The sequence below is a fragment of the Nicotiana sylvestris genome, chromosome 2, assembly GCF_000393655.2.
Source record: "Nicotiana sylvestris chromosome 2, ASM39365v2, whole genome shotgun sequence".
NCBI lineage: Eukaryota > Viridiplantae > Streptophyta > Magnoliopsida > Solanales > Solanaceae > Nicotiana > Nicotiana sylvestris.
This window is the reverse complement of record NC_091058.1, coordinates 210,035,055-210,048,349: the sequence shown is the minus strand read 5'-3', so window position 1 is coordinate 210,048,349 and position 13,295 is coordinate 210,035,055. Positions and strand designations below refer to the sequence as shown.

Here is a 13,295-nt window from a genome sequence, read left to right as displayed (position 1 = left end):
ACCCGCACGGCAATGAAAGCTCAAGCCTTGGCAGATCATCTAGCTGAGAACCTGGTTGATGATGAATACCAACCCCTGAGCAGTATTTTGGAAAGCGTTAAGCGCAAAAAAGCAATGAGGCCTCACTTCACAGAAGCGAGAAGCGAAGCGCACGCTTTTTTGTTGTGAGGCACAATTTCACACATAAATAAAAAAATAAAATAGGCATAGATAAATGGCTAAGAAATCATTAAAAATAACATATTAAGCAAATGTTTCAATTCTTGAATCAAGAAGCAAATAATTGATACTAAAACTAGATAGTGAATAATCCTCAAAAGTCATAACATATTAAGCAAATGCAAAACAAAATCACAAAAGGAGCAACATCCTATTCTTCAACAAGATCTCCAAACTCTTGAAGTGTCATCATGTTCGAATTATTATATTGGTCATCATTATCTTCTTCTTCATCAGAGGCTTCATTAATTAGGGTTCTACTTGTACATGTACTTGTACTTGTAGATACTCTTTCTTTACTCCTTAAAGTACTTCCCCTAAAACCATAAACATTCTCTTCAACTCCACTTGCCATAGCAACATGACCAAAAGTGAGACCTTCTCCTTCAAACACTTCTTCTTCTTCTTCATGATTTTTGGGGCCTCCAGTTAACCATTCATTTGCTTCATTAATGTTATCCAATAAAATTGGATCAACGATATTGTGAGCTTTGTAATGACGAGCCAATGTTCTATTATATTTTACGAACACGAGACCATTGAGTTTCTTTAGCTCAAGCATGTTCCTCTTCTTAGTATGAATCTACATAATAAGATGTAGAAAGTAACTAAGAGAAGTACTTAGGACAATTAAGATAAACTTTAATTTAGTAATAATGTAATATAGCTTCTCACATGTTCATAAACACTCCAATTTCTCTCGCATCCGGATAAGCTACAAGTTAAGCTTTGAACTCTAATAGCAAATTGTTGCAAGTTTGGAACTTCATAACCAAATTGCATCCACCATTCAACTGTAGAAGTCTTATTTTAGAAGTTAATAACTTGAAAGTTAAAGCTCTAAAGAGTAAAACAATTGAAAAAGTTGCTCACCTGGTGCCAATTTGGTTCTGCCTCTAATGGTCGAAGCTAATCCAAGAATTCCATCGGCTTGCATATACACACCAAACCCTTGCCCTATTTTGTCTTGTATCGCTTCATCTAGCACCAACTTCGCAACACATGCATGATACCCCTTCCAAACGTTTAAATCTAAATTCTTGTTCTCATTGTTTGTGTAAAACAATCCAGGGTTCAAAATATGCCATGCTCATGTAAAGGTTGATAAAGCTGATCATCCCACCTTTTATCAATGATTTCAAACAATCTCTGATATTTCCTCCTATCATGATCAAATGCCTTCTCAATAGCTTCTTTATCCCTATCCATGGCTTCATAAATGTATCCCATTGGTGGTTTTTTCTCTCCATCCACCAAACGAAGTACAATAACCAAAGGATTACCAACTTTAAGTGCTTGAACAGTGTCATTCCAAAAATATGGACCAATAATAAATCTCGCAACTTCTTTCCCAAGAGCTTCCTTTACATAGATACTCTCACTTCATTCGGTTGACAAGAACAAGGTTCGCAAATTTTGCTTTTGCAGGTAAAAGCTATGCAAGGTCAAGATAGCTGTTGTGAATCTTGTCTTAGCCGGTTTCACCAAATTTCTTTGTTTTGTGTATCTCCTCATCATGTTCAACAACAACGGGCTTTGACTAATGTAAGAATGTATCTTGATCGCCTTAGCAAAAATTGTAGGAAGTCAAATTTCATAGTTAATAAGTATAAGCAATTAACATGAAAGTTAAAAACTTAAAATAGAAAATAAGAACCGCTTGTTCACCTGTAGAATATGGGGCTAACTTGAAAATGTCACCAAACATCAAGTTGATACAATGTGCAGCACAAGGAGTACAATAAATATTTGGGAAAACTCCTTTCAACATGTCATCCGCTTTTTTATTCTCACTTGTGTTATCAGTGACAACTTGAACCACATTTTTCGGTCCAACTTTCAATATTGTCTTCTCAAACAAGTTGAACATTTTATTGAAATTAGTTGAGGAGTCACTAGCATCATAAGATTCAAGAAACACACTACCTCTCAGAGAATTCACCAAAACATTAATGACCATTTTTCCATTTTTTGTAGTCCATTTTTCCATCATAATGGAACAACCATAAACTTTCCATTGCACCTTATGCTCCTCGACAATCTTGTCTGTTTTCTCCACCTCCTTTTTTAGACAAGGAACTGTTACTTCGTGATAGGTAGGGGCTTCATTCCCGGGCCATATTGGCCAACGGCCCCAATGAATTCACCAAAACTATCGGTGTAATTCACATAATTAAAAGGAAGCCCCGCATCATACATCCATCTTGCAAAAGCATCTATAGCATGCTCCCTCAAACTCTTCCTACAAGATTCTAAGTCAACAGCTTCACCCTTTCTCTTTTCATTTGGTTTTTGTGAGATAAAAAGATTAAGAGGATCTTTCACATTGCTACCGGTGGTGGATGATCCACTTCCACTTGTTAAATTCTTTCTTTGAGATTTAGAGGGAGGTGTCCTCATTATATCATTGACTTCAAGGTCATCCTCATCCATTTGACTATCTTCATCAAAAAGATTAATCATAGATGCTCCACGGCTCATTGGATTTTCTAACTCATTATTTTTCCTCAACATAATCTCTCATTTCTTTCTTAATAGTATCCGGAACACTTGGACATTCTTTGACATCTCTAAAACCACCGATTAGATGTCTCCTGTGACGATATATTCCACTGTTATAAATTTTTTGACAAACGATACATTGCACTCTTGAGTTATTATTGCCAACTGCAACTACATACGCCCAAGCTCGATCTTTTTTTTGGCTTGATGCCATTGAATAATCAAATTAATTTTACTACAATCAACAAACCAAAAAAAATAACAATTAATTCACAGAAGAAAACAGAAAACAGAGCATAAAAAGTACTTTTAATAACAGAAAACAGAGCATAAAGAGAGCATAACCGAAGAAAACAGAGCATAAAGAGCACTTTTAATAACAGAAGAAAAAGAAGTCGTTTAGGGCAAAAAATGAGCGCTTAAAAAGTGAATAAAATTGAAAGAGGAACAGAAGAGAAGAAGAATAACAGAAGAAGACAGAAAACAAAGCATGAAGAAGAAGAACAGAAGAACTGAAGAAGAAGACTAGAAGAAGAAGAAGAAGAAGAACAGAAGAAGAAGAAGAAGAAGAAGAAGAAGAAGAAGAAGAAGAAGAAGAACATAAGAAGAAGAAGAACAGAAGAACAGAAGAAGAAGAAGAAGAAGAAGAAGAAGAAGAAGAAGAAACTTACCGAGATCTGGAGAAGAAGTCGTTGGAGCAGCAGTGGTTGTCGCTGGAGTTCGCTGGAGAAGAAGACCTTGAAGAGCGTATGTTTTAGTAACAAATGGTTTATTTGCCCAAAATTTTTAAAAAAGCCTTAGCTATTGAAGCGAGCTTTTTCTTGCTTTTTCTAATGCGTCGCTACTCGCTTAAGCAAGAAAAGCGCACACTTTTTGAATGTGAGTCGCTTTTTTAACATAAAAGTGCTACCACTGCACCTCGTGTCGCTTCATCGCTTAAAGCGAGAAGCGAGTGCTTTTAATAACACTGCCCCTTAGTACTTACTTTTCGGACGAGGAAGTAAATTCAGTTGAAGTAATTCCAGAGGACACCAATGCTTGGAAAGTATTCTTTGATGGAGCTGTAAATGCAAAAAGGTGTCGGTATTGGGGCAATTTTGATTTTTCCCACTGGTTAGCACTATCCGGCCACATCCCGACTTTGTTTCTTCTGTAAAAACAACACTGCTGAATATGAAGCCTACATTATGGGTATGAATATGGCAGTTGACATGGAAGTGGAAGAATTTTTAATCATGGGAGATACTGACTTGATTATTTGGCAAGCTCAAGGTGAATGGGAAACTCGGGACATCAAGATTATCCCATAGAGGCAACATGTGGAAGATCTTAGCAAACAGTTCAAGTCCGTTGAGTTCAGGTATATTCCTCGATTCCACAATGAGTTAGATGATGCACCGTGACCTGATTCATGCACCGCCTTCAGATTTGCATCCTAAGTCAGCATCTTGACCATTCGTCGCTTGGGATATGGATGTCATTAGGCCGATCGAGCCAAAAGCTTCGAATGAGCACAAAATCATCATGTTGCCATTGATTATTTCACAAAGTGGGTTGAAGTTGTCACTTTCAAATCCGTCACCAAGAAAGCGGTGGTGGACTTCGTGTATTCCAACATTATTTGTCGCTTTGGTATTCCTAAATCTTTCATTACAGACAATGTTGCAAACTTGAACAGCCACTTAATGAGGGAGGTATGCGAACAATTTAAGATTACGCATCGGAATTCTACCCCTTATTGGCCCAAAGCTAATGGTGTTGTTGAAGCGGCAAACAAGAATATCAAGAAGATCCTCAGGAAAATGATTCAAAGTTCTAGACAATGGCATGAAAAACTGCCTTTTGCATTATTAGGATATCGCACAACCATGCGCACATCAGTTGGGGCCACACCCTATTTATTGGTTTATGGCACTAAAGCCGTAATACCTGCAGAAGTTGAGATTCCCTCTCTTCAAATCATTGCTGAACCTGAGATCGAGGATGATGAGTGGGTCAAGACTCGGTTGGAACAATTAACTATGATTGATGAAAAGTGGATGGCCGCATTTTGCCACGGACAATTGTACCAACAAAGAATGGCCCGTGCCTACAATAAGAAAGTGCGGCCTAGAAACTTTGAAGTGGGGCAACTCGTTCTGAGACGTATTCTCCCACATCATGAGGAAGCAAAAGGAAAATTTGCTCCAAATTGGAAAGGTCCGTACATTTTAAGAAAACTGTTGCAAAAAGGAGAGCTGTATTTGGGAGACATCGAAGGAAATGATCCTGAAACAACTGTTAATGTAGATGCAGTCAAAAGATATTATGTTTGACCATTTTTATGCAATTTTAATGCTCTCTGATTGGGATGACGAAGACCTTCATTCTCACTACCCAAACACTACCAACCCTTGCAAACCCTTTGAGCCATTTCTCTTTCTTTGATTACCCTCTTTGGAACCAGGAAGATGTTATGAAAAGTAAAAAAAAAAAAAAAAAACAAAACAGAAGAAAAAAATCAAAAACAAAGTTCTTTGAACTACGTTCGACTTGATTCCGAAAGGATACGTAGGCAGCCTCTCTCTGGGGTTCAGTCAAACCAAAACAAAAATCCAGATTCCCCCAAAAGTGAAACTGGGGAAGATGTTATAATATTTCGGCAATTGTTTTGCCCGAAAGGTTCCCAAAGTTGTAATGCAGTCCAAATTCTTTTTACCCAAATCCTTTTCAAGTCCTTCCGATCAATCAACGAGAATGCTTAAAGAATTGGAGGATACAACCGCTTGGATCTGATACAATTAAGATGAGAGACGTAAAATAAGAGAGTTTTATGGGTGAAAACCCTCACGAGTACCGTAAGGCAATGGTAAGTAGAGAAATTGAAAGGAGAGAGACTTGTTAGTGAAAACTCGCAAAGAGCACTAAAAGGCGACGATGAGAAGAGAAATGAGAGAGGCCAGCTGGTGAAAACCCGCAAAGGGTGCCACTGATCGAAAAGGAGATCCTAACAACCATCAACATCGGTTTCTCAACTTTGAGGTATAAAGTATGATGAATTTCTGAGAGTTGGACGATTTACACAGATCAGACATCCATTCTAATGGTCATGTCATGTTCATTGAAGTCTGAATGTACTCCAGATAAGTCTTTCTTTTCTTTCCCCGAAAGGGATACCTCTCGTATAAGTTCATTTGTCCATTTCATTATTTGTTTTTCTTTAAATCCCTTTCGGTCTAATTATGTTCTGAAACTAAGATAAAGAAAGGATGGCAAAATTGATTTATTGGGCTTTTGTTTGACATGAGCCAATGCTCAAGAAGGCATCCAGCCTCAGCAGGTGCATCGAGTCGACTGGCCATGATGGCCGGTGCTTTGAAATCAAAAACTCTTGAAAAGAAAGGAAATCAAAGTCAAATGCCCATGGAGGCGAAATAAAGTTGAAAAAGGTTAAGTCCCACGTGATTAACCATCATGGTAAAGTTCTAGAAAAGCCAAGTTCTCCAGGGCCAGAAATGAAATCGGTCCTTAGGGAACAAGCAGTTGCAGTTGAAATCTTTATCAAAGAAACGGGGCCGAGATCAAGTGATTGAAACGCTCAAGGCCACAAAACCAACCACTGTTTCAAACTGACAAATTTTTCTTTGTTTGAAAAACAGGAAACAGATGTAATTCAAAGCAACCTTGCAAGAAGCAGGTGTAACAAAAGGAAATCACGTAGAGACTAAAATAGCTCTACAACAATAATCAATCCAAAAGGAAAGTCTCCTACAAATTCTTTCCTACATTTTTACTCATTCTTTTAAATAAAAAATGAAATGAAAAGAAAGAAAACAAAGAAAATTCAAAATCATGGTAGTATGGGGTCTCTAATCCATAGCTGCGCTTTTTCCAATAGAGGGTCTTCATTCCCTAGTTGATGCCAACATGGGGTACTCACTCCCTAGTTGATGCCAACATAATTTTATGCCAACATATGGTCACCACTCCCTAGTTGATTCCAACATAGGGCCTCTACTCCCTAGTTGATGCCAACATAACTTGATGCCAGCATAGTGTCTCCACTCCCTGGTTGATGATTTTCCAACATAGGGTCTCCAATCCCTAGTTGATTTTATCTTAGACATAGGGTCTCCAAACCCTAGTTGATTTTATCTTAGACATAGGGTCTCCAATCTCTAGCTGTATTTTTTTCAACATAGGGTCTCCATTCCCTAGTTGATGACAACATAGGGGCCTCACTCCCTAGTTGATGCCAACATAACTTGATGCCAACATAGGTTCATCACTCCCTAGTTGATGCCAACATAGGGACTCCCTAGTTAATGCCATCATAGGGTCTCCACTCCCTAGTTGATGATTTTCCAACATATGGCCTCCAATCCCTAGTTAATTTTATGTTAGACATATGGTCTCCACTCCTTAGTCGCTTTTCCAACATAGGGTCTCCATTCCCTAGTTGATGCCAACATAATTTGATGCCAACATAGGGTTACCACTCCCTAGTTGATGCCAATATAACTTGATGGCAACATAGGGTCACCACTCCCTAGTTGATGCCAATATAACTTGATGGCAACATAGGGTCACCACTCCCTAGTTGATGCCAGCACCGGGTCTCCACTCCCTAGTTGATGATTTTCCAACATAGGGTATCCAATCCCTAGTTGATTTTATTTTAGACGTAGGGTTTCCACTCCTTAGTCGTTTTTTTCCAACATAAGGTCTCCAATCTATAGTTGATTTTATTTTAGACATAGGGTCTCCACTCCCTAGTCGATTTTTCAATCTCCACTCCCTAGTTGATTTCATTTTTTTAGATATAGTATCTCCATTCCCTAATCTCTTTTTCTCAAGGATACACAATCCTGACTTTTATTGCTTTCAATAATAAAGTAGTATAAGTTTTGATTACAAATAACTCACAAAATTTTCCTAGTGAAAACTGGAGCAGAAAAATTCCGTTCGTTTGTTTGTTTTGGTGTATGAGCAGGTTATACCTCGAGACACAGGATTCGAGACGACTAAAAGAAAAAGCCTCAATCCAGAATAAAAGAAAAAAAAGAAAAGAAAAAGAAGTGAACTCAAAGTGTAGAAGCGGAGAAAAGATGTGGACTGCTCAAGACATGATTGAAGTCACAAGCTTTGCATGTCCCACCTTGATCTGAAAGCTGAAGAAAAATGAACCAGCACTTACAGCTAACAAGCATCAAGATTCAGATCAGAGTCTGCATGAAGAACCAACCAAGACTCAAGATCAAGCTCCAAAAGACTCATAGATAGAAATTTTGTAACTCTAGCTAATAGACTTAGTTAGTCTTTTTTATTTTGATTTTGGTGTAATAAGGATCTCAGCAAGCAGTAACAACAGCAACAACAGTGAAATCACAGCTTTTCCGGTAGTCCCAACTACCAAAACTTCCAAAACTATACTGACCTAATTCTTTTATAGCCAAGGATATGTAGGCAACCTCCGAAGCAAGGTTAGGTCAAACTTTTTCAAAATGCTTCACATGAAGTATCCAAACGGGAAAAAATCGCTCGTAATTGCTCACTTTATCTTTGCCCGAAAATCCTTCGTGTTTTCGAGCAAAGAGGGGCAGCTGTGAGCATATAATTTTTGCCCAACTAAAATATTCCTACAAAATTCACAATTAGATTTTTCCTTAATTATTTTTAATTTTTATAGAATTTGTATTTTGTTAATTAATTGTTTGTATTTAGTTGTATTTTTAACATTTTTAAATCATAGAAAAATACCATAAAAATGTCCAAATCTTCATTACATAGCATCTGTAGGTCTTAATTGCATTTATAATCCAATTGCATAAGTTGATTGTATTATTAAAACAAAAATCACAAAAATGATGTTCATTTTTAATTTTTATCTCTTAATGTTAAATTAGCAACTTTCTTTTGTTGATTTAAGATTACTTAATTGTGTAAATAGTATAATTAGATAGTTAGTTTAATTTTATAAATTAGATTGATTTAGAATTTTAATTAATTTAATTAGAATTTAAAATCAAAGAAAAGAAAAGAAAACAAAAAAAGGAGAAGAGACTATTTTTGAGCTTCCAACTAGATTGGGCCAAATTTAAATGTCCCAAATGCCTTAGACCTCGCCCAGCCCAATCCCCACTCCCAGTCTAGTCCAGCCTTTAGTAACCAAAACAATGCAGTTTCATTCAAAGCAATCAGGACCCTTCATCTCATCCAATCCAACGGACGGGAACTCATCTTCATTTCCCATATAATTGTCCGAAATTCCCCAAAACTAGAGACAACACCCACATTCTCATTCTTCTTCATTTCTAAATCTAACCCTAGCCTCCCTACTATCCCCACACCGTGGTCACCGGCGGCTCAACGCCAAATCACACCCAAATCTTCACACCACAATCCCCTCTCCCTCCTCATCCTGTATCTCCTCCCAATTTACTTCATAACACCACAGATTCCCCTGATTTTCCAATCTGAGAAATTTTAAAAGACCTAGTTTCATTTCTCTTCGATTTCTGCCATGATTCTTAATCGTTTTGATTTGAATCTAACATTGATCAATTGCTCTTGTCAAGATCAGTTGATTAATGTGAGTTTTGGTTCATTTTGAAACTTGCCGGATTCCGGCCAAGTCACCGCGGGCCAACCTAGCTTCGTCGCCAGCGTCGTTCGTTGATTCACCTTGTTTATCCACTCATTTTCGGCCAAATCAGTATACTTTTATTTTCCCTTTTACTTGTTTCTTTTTCTGTTTTGAATCCTCAGTTTAGGTGTTAATTATTTTTTTGATTTGTTCAATTAAAATATGATTTTTTTAGGTTAATTGCATGATTAATTAGTTTAGTATAATTGTATGTTATTTTTAAATTTGGGCCCCAATTGATTTGCCCGTTTGATTTGGCTCAATGTTGGGCCTGTTTGTATAATAGGCAGGCCCACAAATTCAGTTGTTTGTTTGAGAGCTGGGGGGTGGGAGGGGGGTCTTTGGATCAGAGTCACACGACTCAAGCCCAGAATCAGGTTTGGTTCTTAGGCAATTTTAAAATACTAAAAGGTTAATTTGCGGGGTTTTAACTTGAAAGAATCTTTAGTAACTGATTGGAAACTTCTAGAAATGGACAGTTGTCCAAAATTGTTAGGATAAGATGCTGAAAAATGAAAATATCTGATTAAAAGGGGACAGTTGTACATAAATTGGTTGAGGAAAGGTTCTCTTTTCCTAATTTTTAGGAGCTGCACCTTCATTAGATTATTCCCTACTCCTTAGCATGCACACATTCTATATAAGACCACTGAACCCTCTCATGAAAAGGCAGACTTTCACACAGGTTTCACACAAAAACTCTCTCTGAAATTCAGGTTTTCTCTCTTTCATCTTTAGACTGATTTTGACACAGAATTCACCTTTATTTTATTATTACTTTTCTGTATTGCTGGGATTTCTTTGAGTTAATTTAAGGGTCTCTGGTTGAAGATTGAGTTGTTTAGTGCTGCTCCTCTACTGCTGTTGTTGTTACTGTTGTTCCTTGTTGAACATCTAGTGTCAATATGAAGTAAAATGTCATCTGTTCTAATATGAAATCATGATTGTTCTCTGATGTGTTTGTTGTCATTATTTAGACTTATTCACTTTGAGTCAGTTTGAATTCCTTCCTTGTTTCAAAGAGATACTGACTTGGTTTTAATGGTTGAATTTTATAAAGAATCCTGTAGTAAATCCAAGCCTTGAGTTGTTTGTAAGTTCTGTTTGTGTTCTGAATAATATAAAGTTTATTTAATGATAGTTTAAGGCAGATGAACAATCAAATAATTACCATACTAATATTTCTATGTGTTTGAGAATTCATGGAAAAAACTCAGCGGTTCTTTTCCCTGACTAACATCTGAAGAATTGAAGTTGGGATTTGGATTTGAGTTGAAGTTAAAAGCATGGATGGACAAAGAAAAATTTATATTTCTTATTCATATGTGATTTTGTTTAAGTTTCAGAAAAGGAACTTAGTTCATAATGTTTGTTATTGTAATTAGAGGCGGACCTATGTGGCGAGGTGAGGGGTCACGTGACCCCGTTAGTCTCGGCAAAAATCCTATAAATACATATTATATATATATATATATATATATATATATATGACCCCTTAAATATTTTAAGTGTGCCCCCAAAAACAAAGAGGCGGATGGGAGAAGTGATTGCTTTGGGGCCTTAAATTTCCAACTTTGTTGGGGATGTATGTTCGAAACCCCCTTTAGCCCTTGAGCTTTGTTTTTTTCCTCCTTTCTGTATAATTTATATTTAATAGCAAATTGCTTTATCTTTTACTTTTATCTCTCTTTTTTTTGAATTCAATTATAATTTAGTACTAATATATAATAGTTAACTTAATTAATATTTTAGTTCTTTGATTACAATATAATTTATATTTAATAGCAAATTAACTTTTTTTACTTTTATCTTTTTTTTATATTTCATTTATAGTTTTAGTACTAATACACAATAGTCAACTTAATTAATTTTATTCCTTCTCTTTCCATAGTACCCATTTTGCGAAGAAATTTCTTTTTCTTATAAATGTATCGCTGGTGATTAGCATACAGTGATATCCCCATCGCGCTCAAATTCTGGGTCCGCCTCTGATTGTAATAAAAAAAATTATTTTTTATTTGTAAATGTTAAATTCAGATGTTCATTATCACTGTCCATAGTAGTTTGTAATTGACTTTGTGTTTCTTGTGATAATCATGTGCTCAAACGATTTGTAATTAATTTTTAAATTCTGAAATGTGTTAACATCAGATTAGTTATTGGGTTGAGACCTATTTTGTACTGTATTGAAGTTAGAAGGATTTTAAATCTGCATGTTGTTCATGCGTTAATGGGCCGTCGCCCATGTGGCATTTTAGGATGGAATGGATGTTTAAACTGGAAATTTTTACATTGATTCCTATGCCACATAGAAAATCTTATTATCCTCAATGTTTAAGGTTTGACTTAATTATACTTAGTATACTAAATTACCAATTCTATATCATAACTAATTAAGGGTATAATTAATTGTACATTTTTTACTCCTTAATTAAAAGAATTTGCATGTTTCTCTCTCCTAACGCCTCAGTCACACCCACGTTTTACCCATACCCACGTTCTTTTTACCATTTTTCATCTTCTAAAACCAAATTCTCCCTCTAAATTCACAGAAAATTGAAGAAACCCTTCAACAAAGTTGGTTCCCCATTTTACTCCAGTTGAAGTTCATCAATGAAGAACAACAAAGTTCATCAAAATTGAAGTCAAATCTTCAAAGTTATACACACATTTACCTTCAGCTTCAAATTTTCTCAATGAAGAAGAACAAACCTTCAAAGAGACAAGAGAGCAGCAATTCCACCATTAACAGCCATTAAAGCTTTGAATTCAAATTTGGGTTTTCAAAAATCATTATTTGTTTTGATCGAATGTTGTTGTAAATAATTGAAAATATGTTTTGGAGTTTATATTTCAATTTTGAGGGGTTTTGGTGAAGATTTAGACTTGATTTTGGCTGAATTTCAGATTGAAACTCGAAGACGAAGAAGAAGAAGAAGAAGAAGAAGAAGAAGAAGAAGAAGAAGAAGAAGAAGAAGATATATTGCAAAAATTGTAGATAAATTGTAGGCTATTTTTGCAGAAGATTTGTAGAAGTTTTAGTCGTTTTTTGATTTGTGAAAACAGAAAACAAAGCATCTACAATCAGAATACAAATAATCTACAAACTGGGTACATTGAATTTTAATATCCCAATTCCCATTCAATTGTAGCTTAATTGGTATTTTCGACATAATTGCATTTTTGCAGAAGATTTTGTAGGAGTTTTAATCGTTTTGGATTTGTGAAAACAGAAAATAATGCATCTACAATCAGAATACAAATAATCTACAAAATATCTACAAACTGGGTACATTGAATTTTAATATCCCAATTCTCATTCGATTGTAGCATAATTGGCATTTTTGACGTAATTGCGTTTTTTTTGCAGAATATTTATAGAAGTTTTAGTCGTTTTTGATTTGTGAAAACAGAAAACAAAGCATCTACAATCAGAATACAAATAATCTACAATTTATCTACAAAATATCTACAAACTGGATACATTAAATTTATATATCCCAATTCCTATCCAATTGTAGCATAATTGTAATTTTTGACATAATTACGTTTTTTCAGAAGATTTGTAGGAGTTTTAGCCGTTTTTATTGGTAAAAACAGAAAATAAAACATCTACAATCAGAATACAAATAATCTACAATTTATCTACAATTTCTGCAATACGTCTTCTTCTTCTTCTTCTTCTTCTTCTTCTTCTTCTTCTTCTTCTTCTTCTTCTTCTTCTTCTTCTTCTTCTTCTTCTTCTTCGAGTTTCAATCTGAAATTCAGTCAAAACCAAGTCTAATCTTCAACAAAAACCCCTCAAAATTGAGATATAAACTCCAAACCATATTCCCGATTATTTTCAACAACACCCAATCCAAAAAAATAATGATTTTTGAAAACTCAAATTTGAATTCAAAGCTTTCAAGCTTTTTAATGGCTATCAATGGTGTAATTGTAGCGCACC

General features: G+C 35.5%; 2 protein-coding genes and 1 long non-coding RNA gene across 3 annotated transcripts; 1 reads left to right on the top strand and 2 right to left on the bottom strand.

Moving 5' to 3' along the window:
* Positions 1-370: 370 nt before the first annotated feature.
* On the bottom strand, positions 371-1,156 carry LOC104218687 (uncharacterized). Its single transcript, XM_070167301.1, has 3 exons — positions 1,093-1,156; positions 895-1,013; positions 371-802 (listed from the first exon to the last, which is right to left on the bottom strand). Exons 1-3 carry the CDS (start codon positions 1,154-1,156, stop codon positions 371-373), a joined length of 615 nt encoding a protein of 204 aa, XP_070023402.1.
* Positions 1,157-1,293: 137 nt separating this feature from the next.
* Positions 1,294-2,733, bottom strand: LOC104218688 (uncharacterized). Its single transcript, XM_009769236.2, has 3 exons — positions 2,389-2,733; positions 1,877-2,281; positions 1,294-1,581 (listed from the first exon to the last, which is right to left on the bottom strand). Exons 1-3 carry the CDS (start codon positions 2,731-2,733, stop codon positions 1,294-1,296), a joined length of 1,038 nt encoding a protein of 345 aa, XP_009767538.2.
* A 7,184-nt stretch (positions 2,734-9,917) lies between these two features.
* Positions 9,918-12,492, top strand: LOC138886451 (uncharacterized). The gene is made up of 2 exons (XR_011405183.1): positions 9,918-10,062; positions 11,899-12,492. It is a non-coding gene; the product is annotated as an uncharacterized lncRNA (long non-coding RNA).
* Positions 12,493-13,295: the final 803 nt, after the last annotated feature.

Bases quoted from the DNA above. Each gene is read 5' to 3' on its own strand.
- LOC104218687 (XM_070167301.1), bottom strand. From the start codon at position 1,156: ATGCAAGCCGATGGAATTCTTGGATTAGCTTCGACCATTAGAGGCAGA. The intron at 1,014-1,092 runs GTGAGCAACTTT...AGACTTCTACAG, and splicing joins CAGAACCAAATTGGCACCAG to TTGAATGGTGGATGCAATTT. The intron at 803-894 runs GTGAGAAGCTAT...CTTATTATGTAG, and splicing joins ATTGGAGTGTTTATGAACAT to ATTCATACTAAGAAGAGGAA.
- LOC104218688 (XM_009769236.2), bottom strand. From the start codon at position 2,733: ATGTTGAGGAAAAATAATGAGTTAGAAAATCCAATGAGCCGTGGAGCA. The intron at 2,282-2,388 runs GTGAATTACACC...TGTCTAAAAAAG, and splicing joins CGGGGCTTCCTTTTAATTAT to GAGGTGGAGAAAACAGACAA. The intron at 1,582-1,876 runs GTTCTTATTTTC...ATCTATGTAAAG, and splicing joins ATTCTACAGGTGAACAAGCG to GAAGCTCTTGGGAAAGAAGT.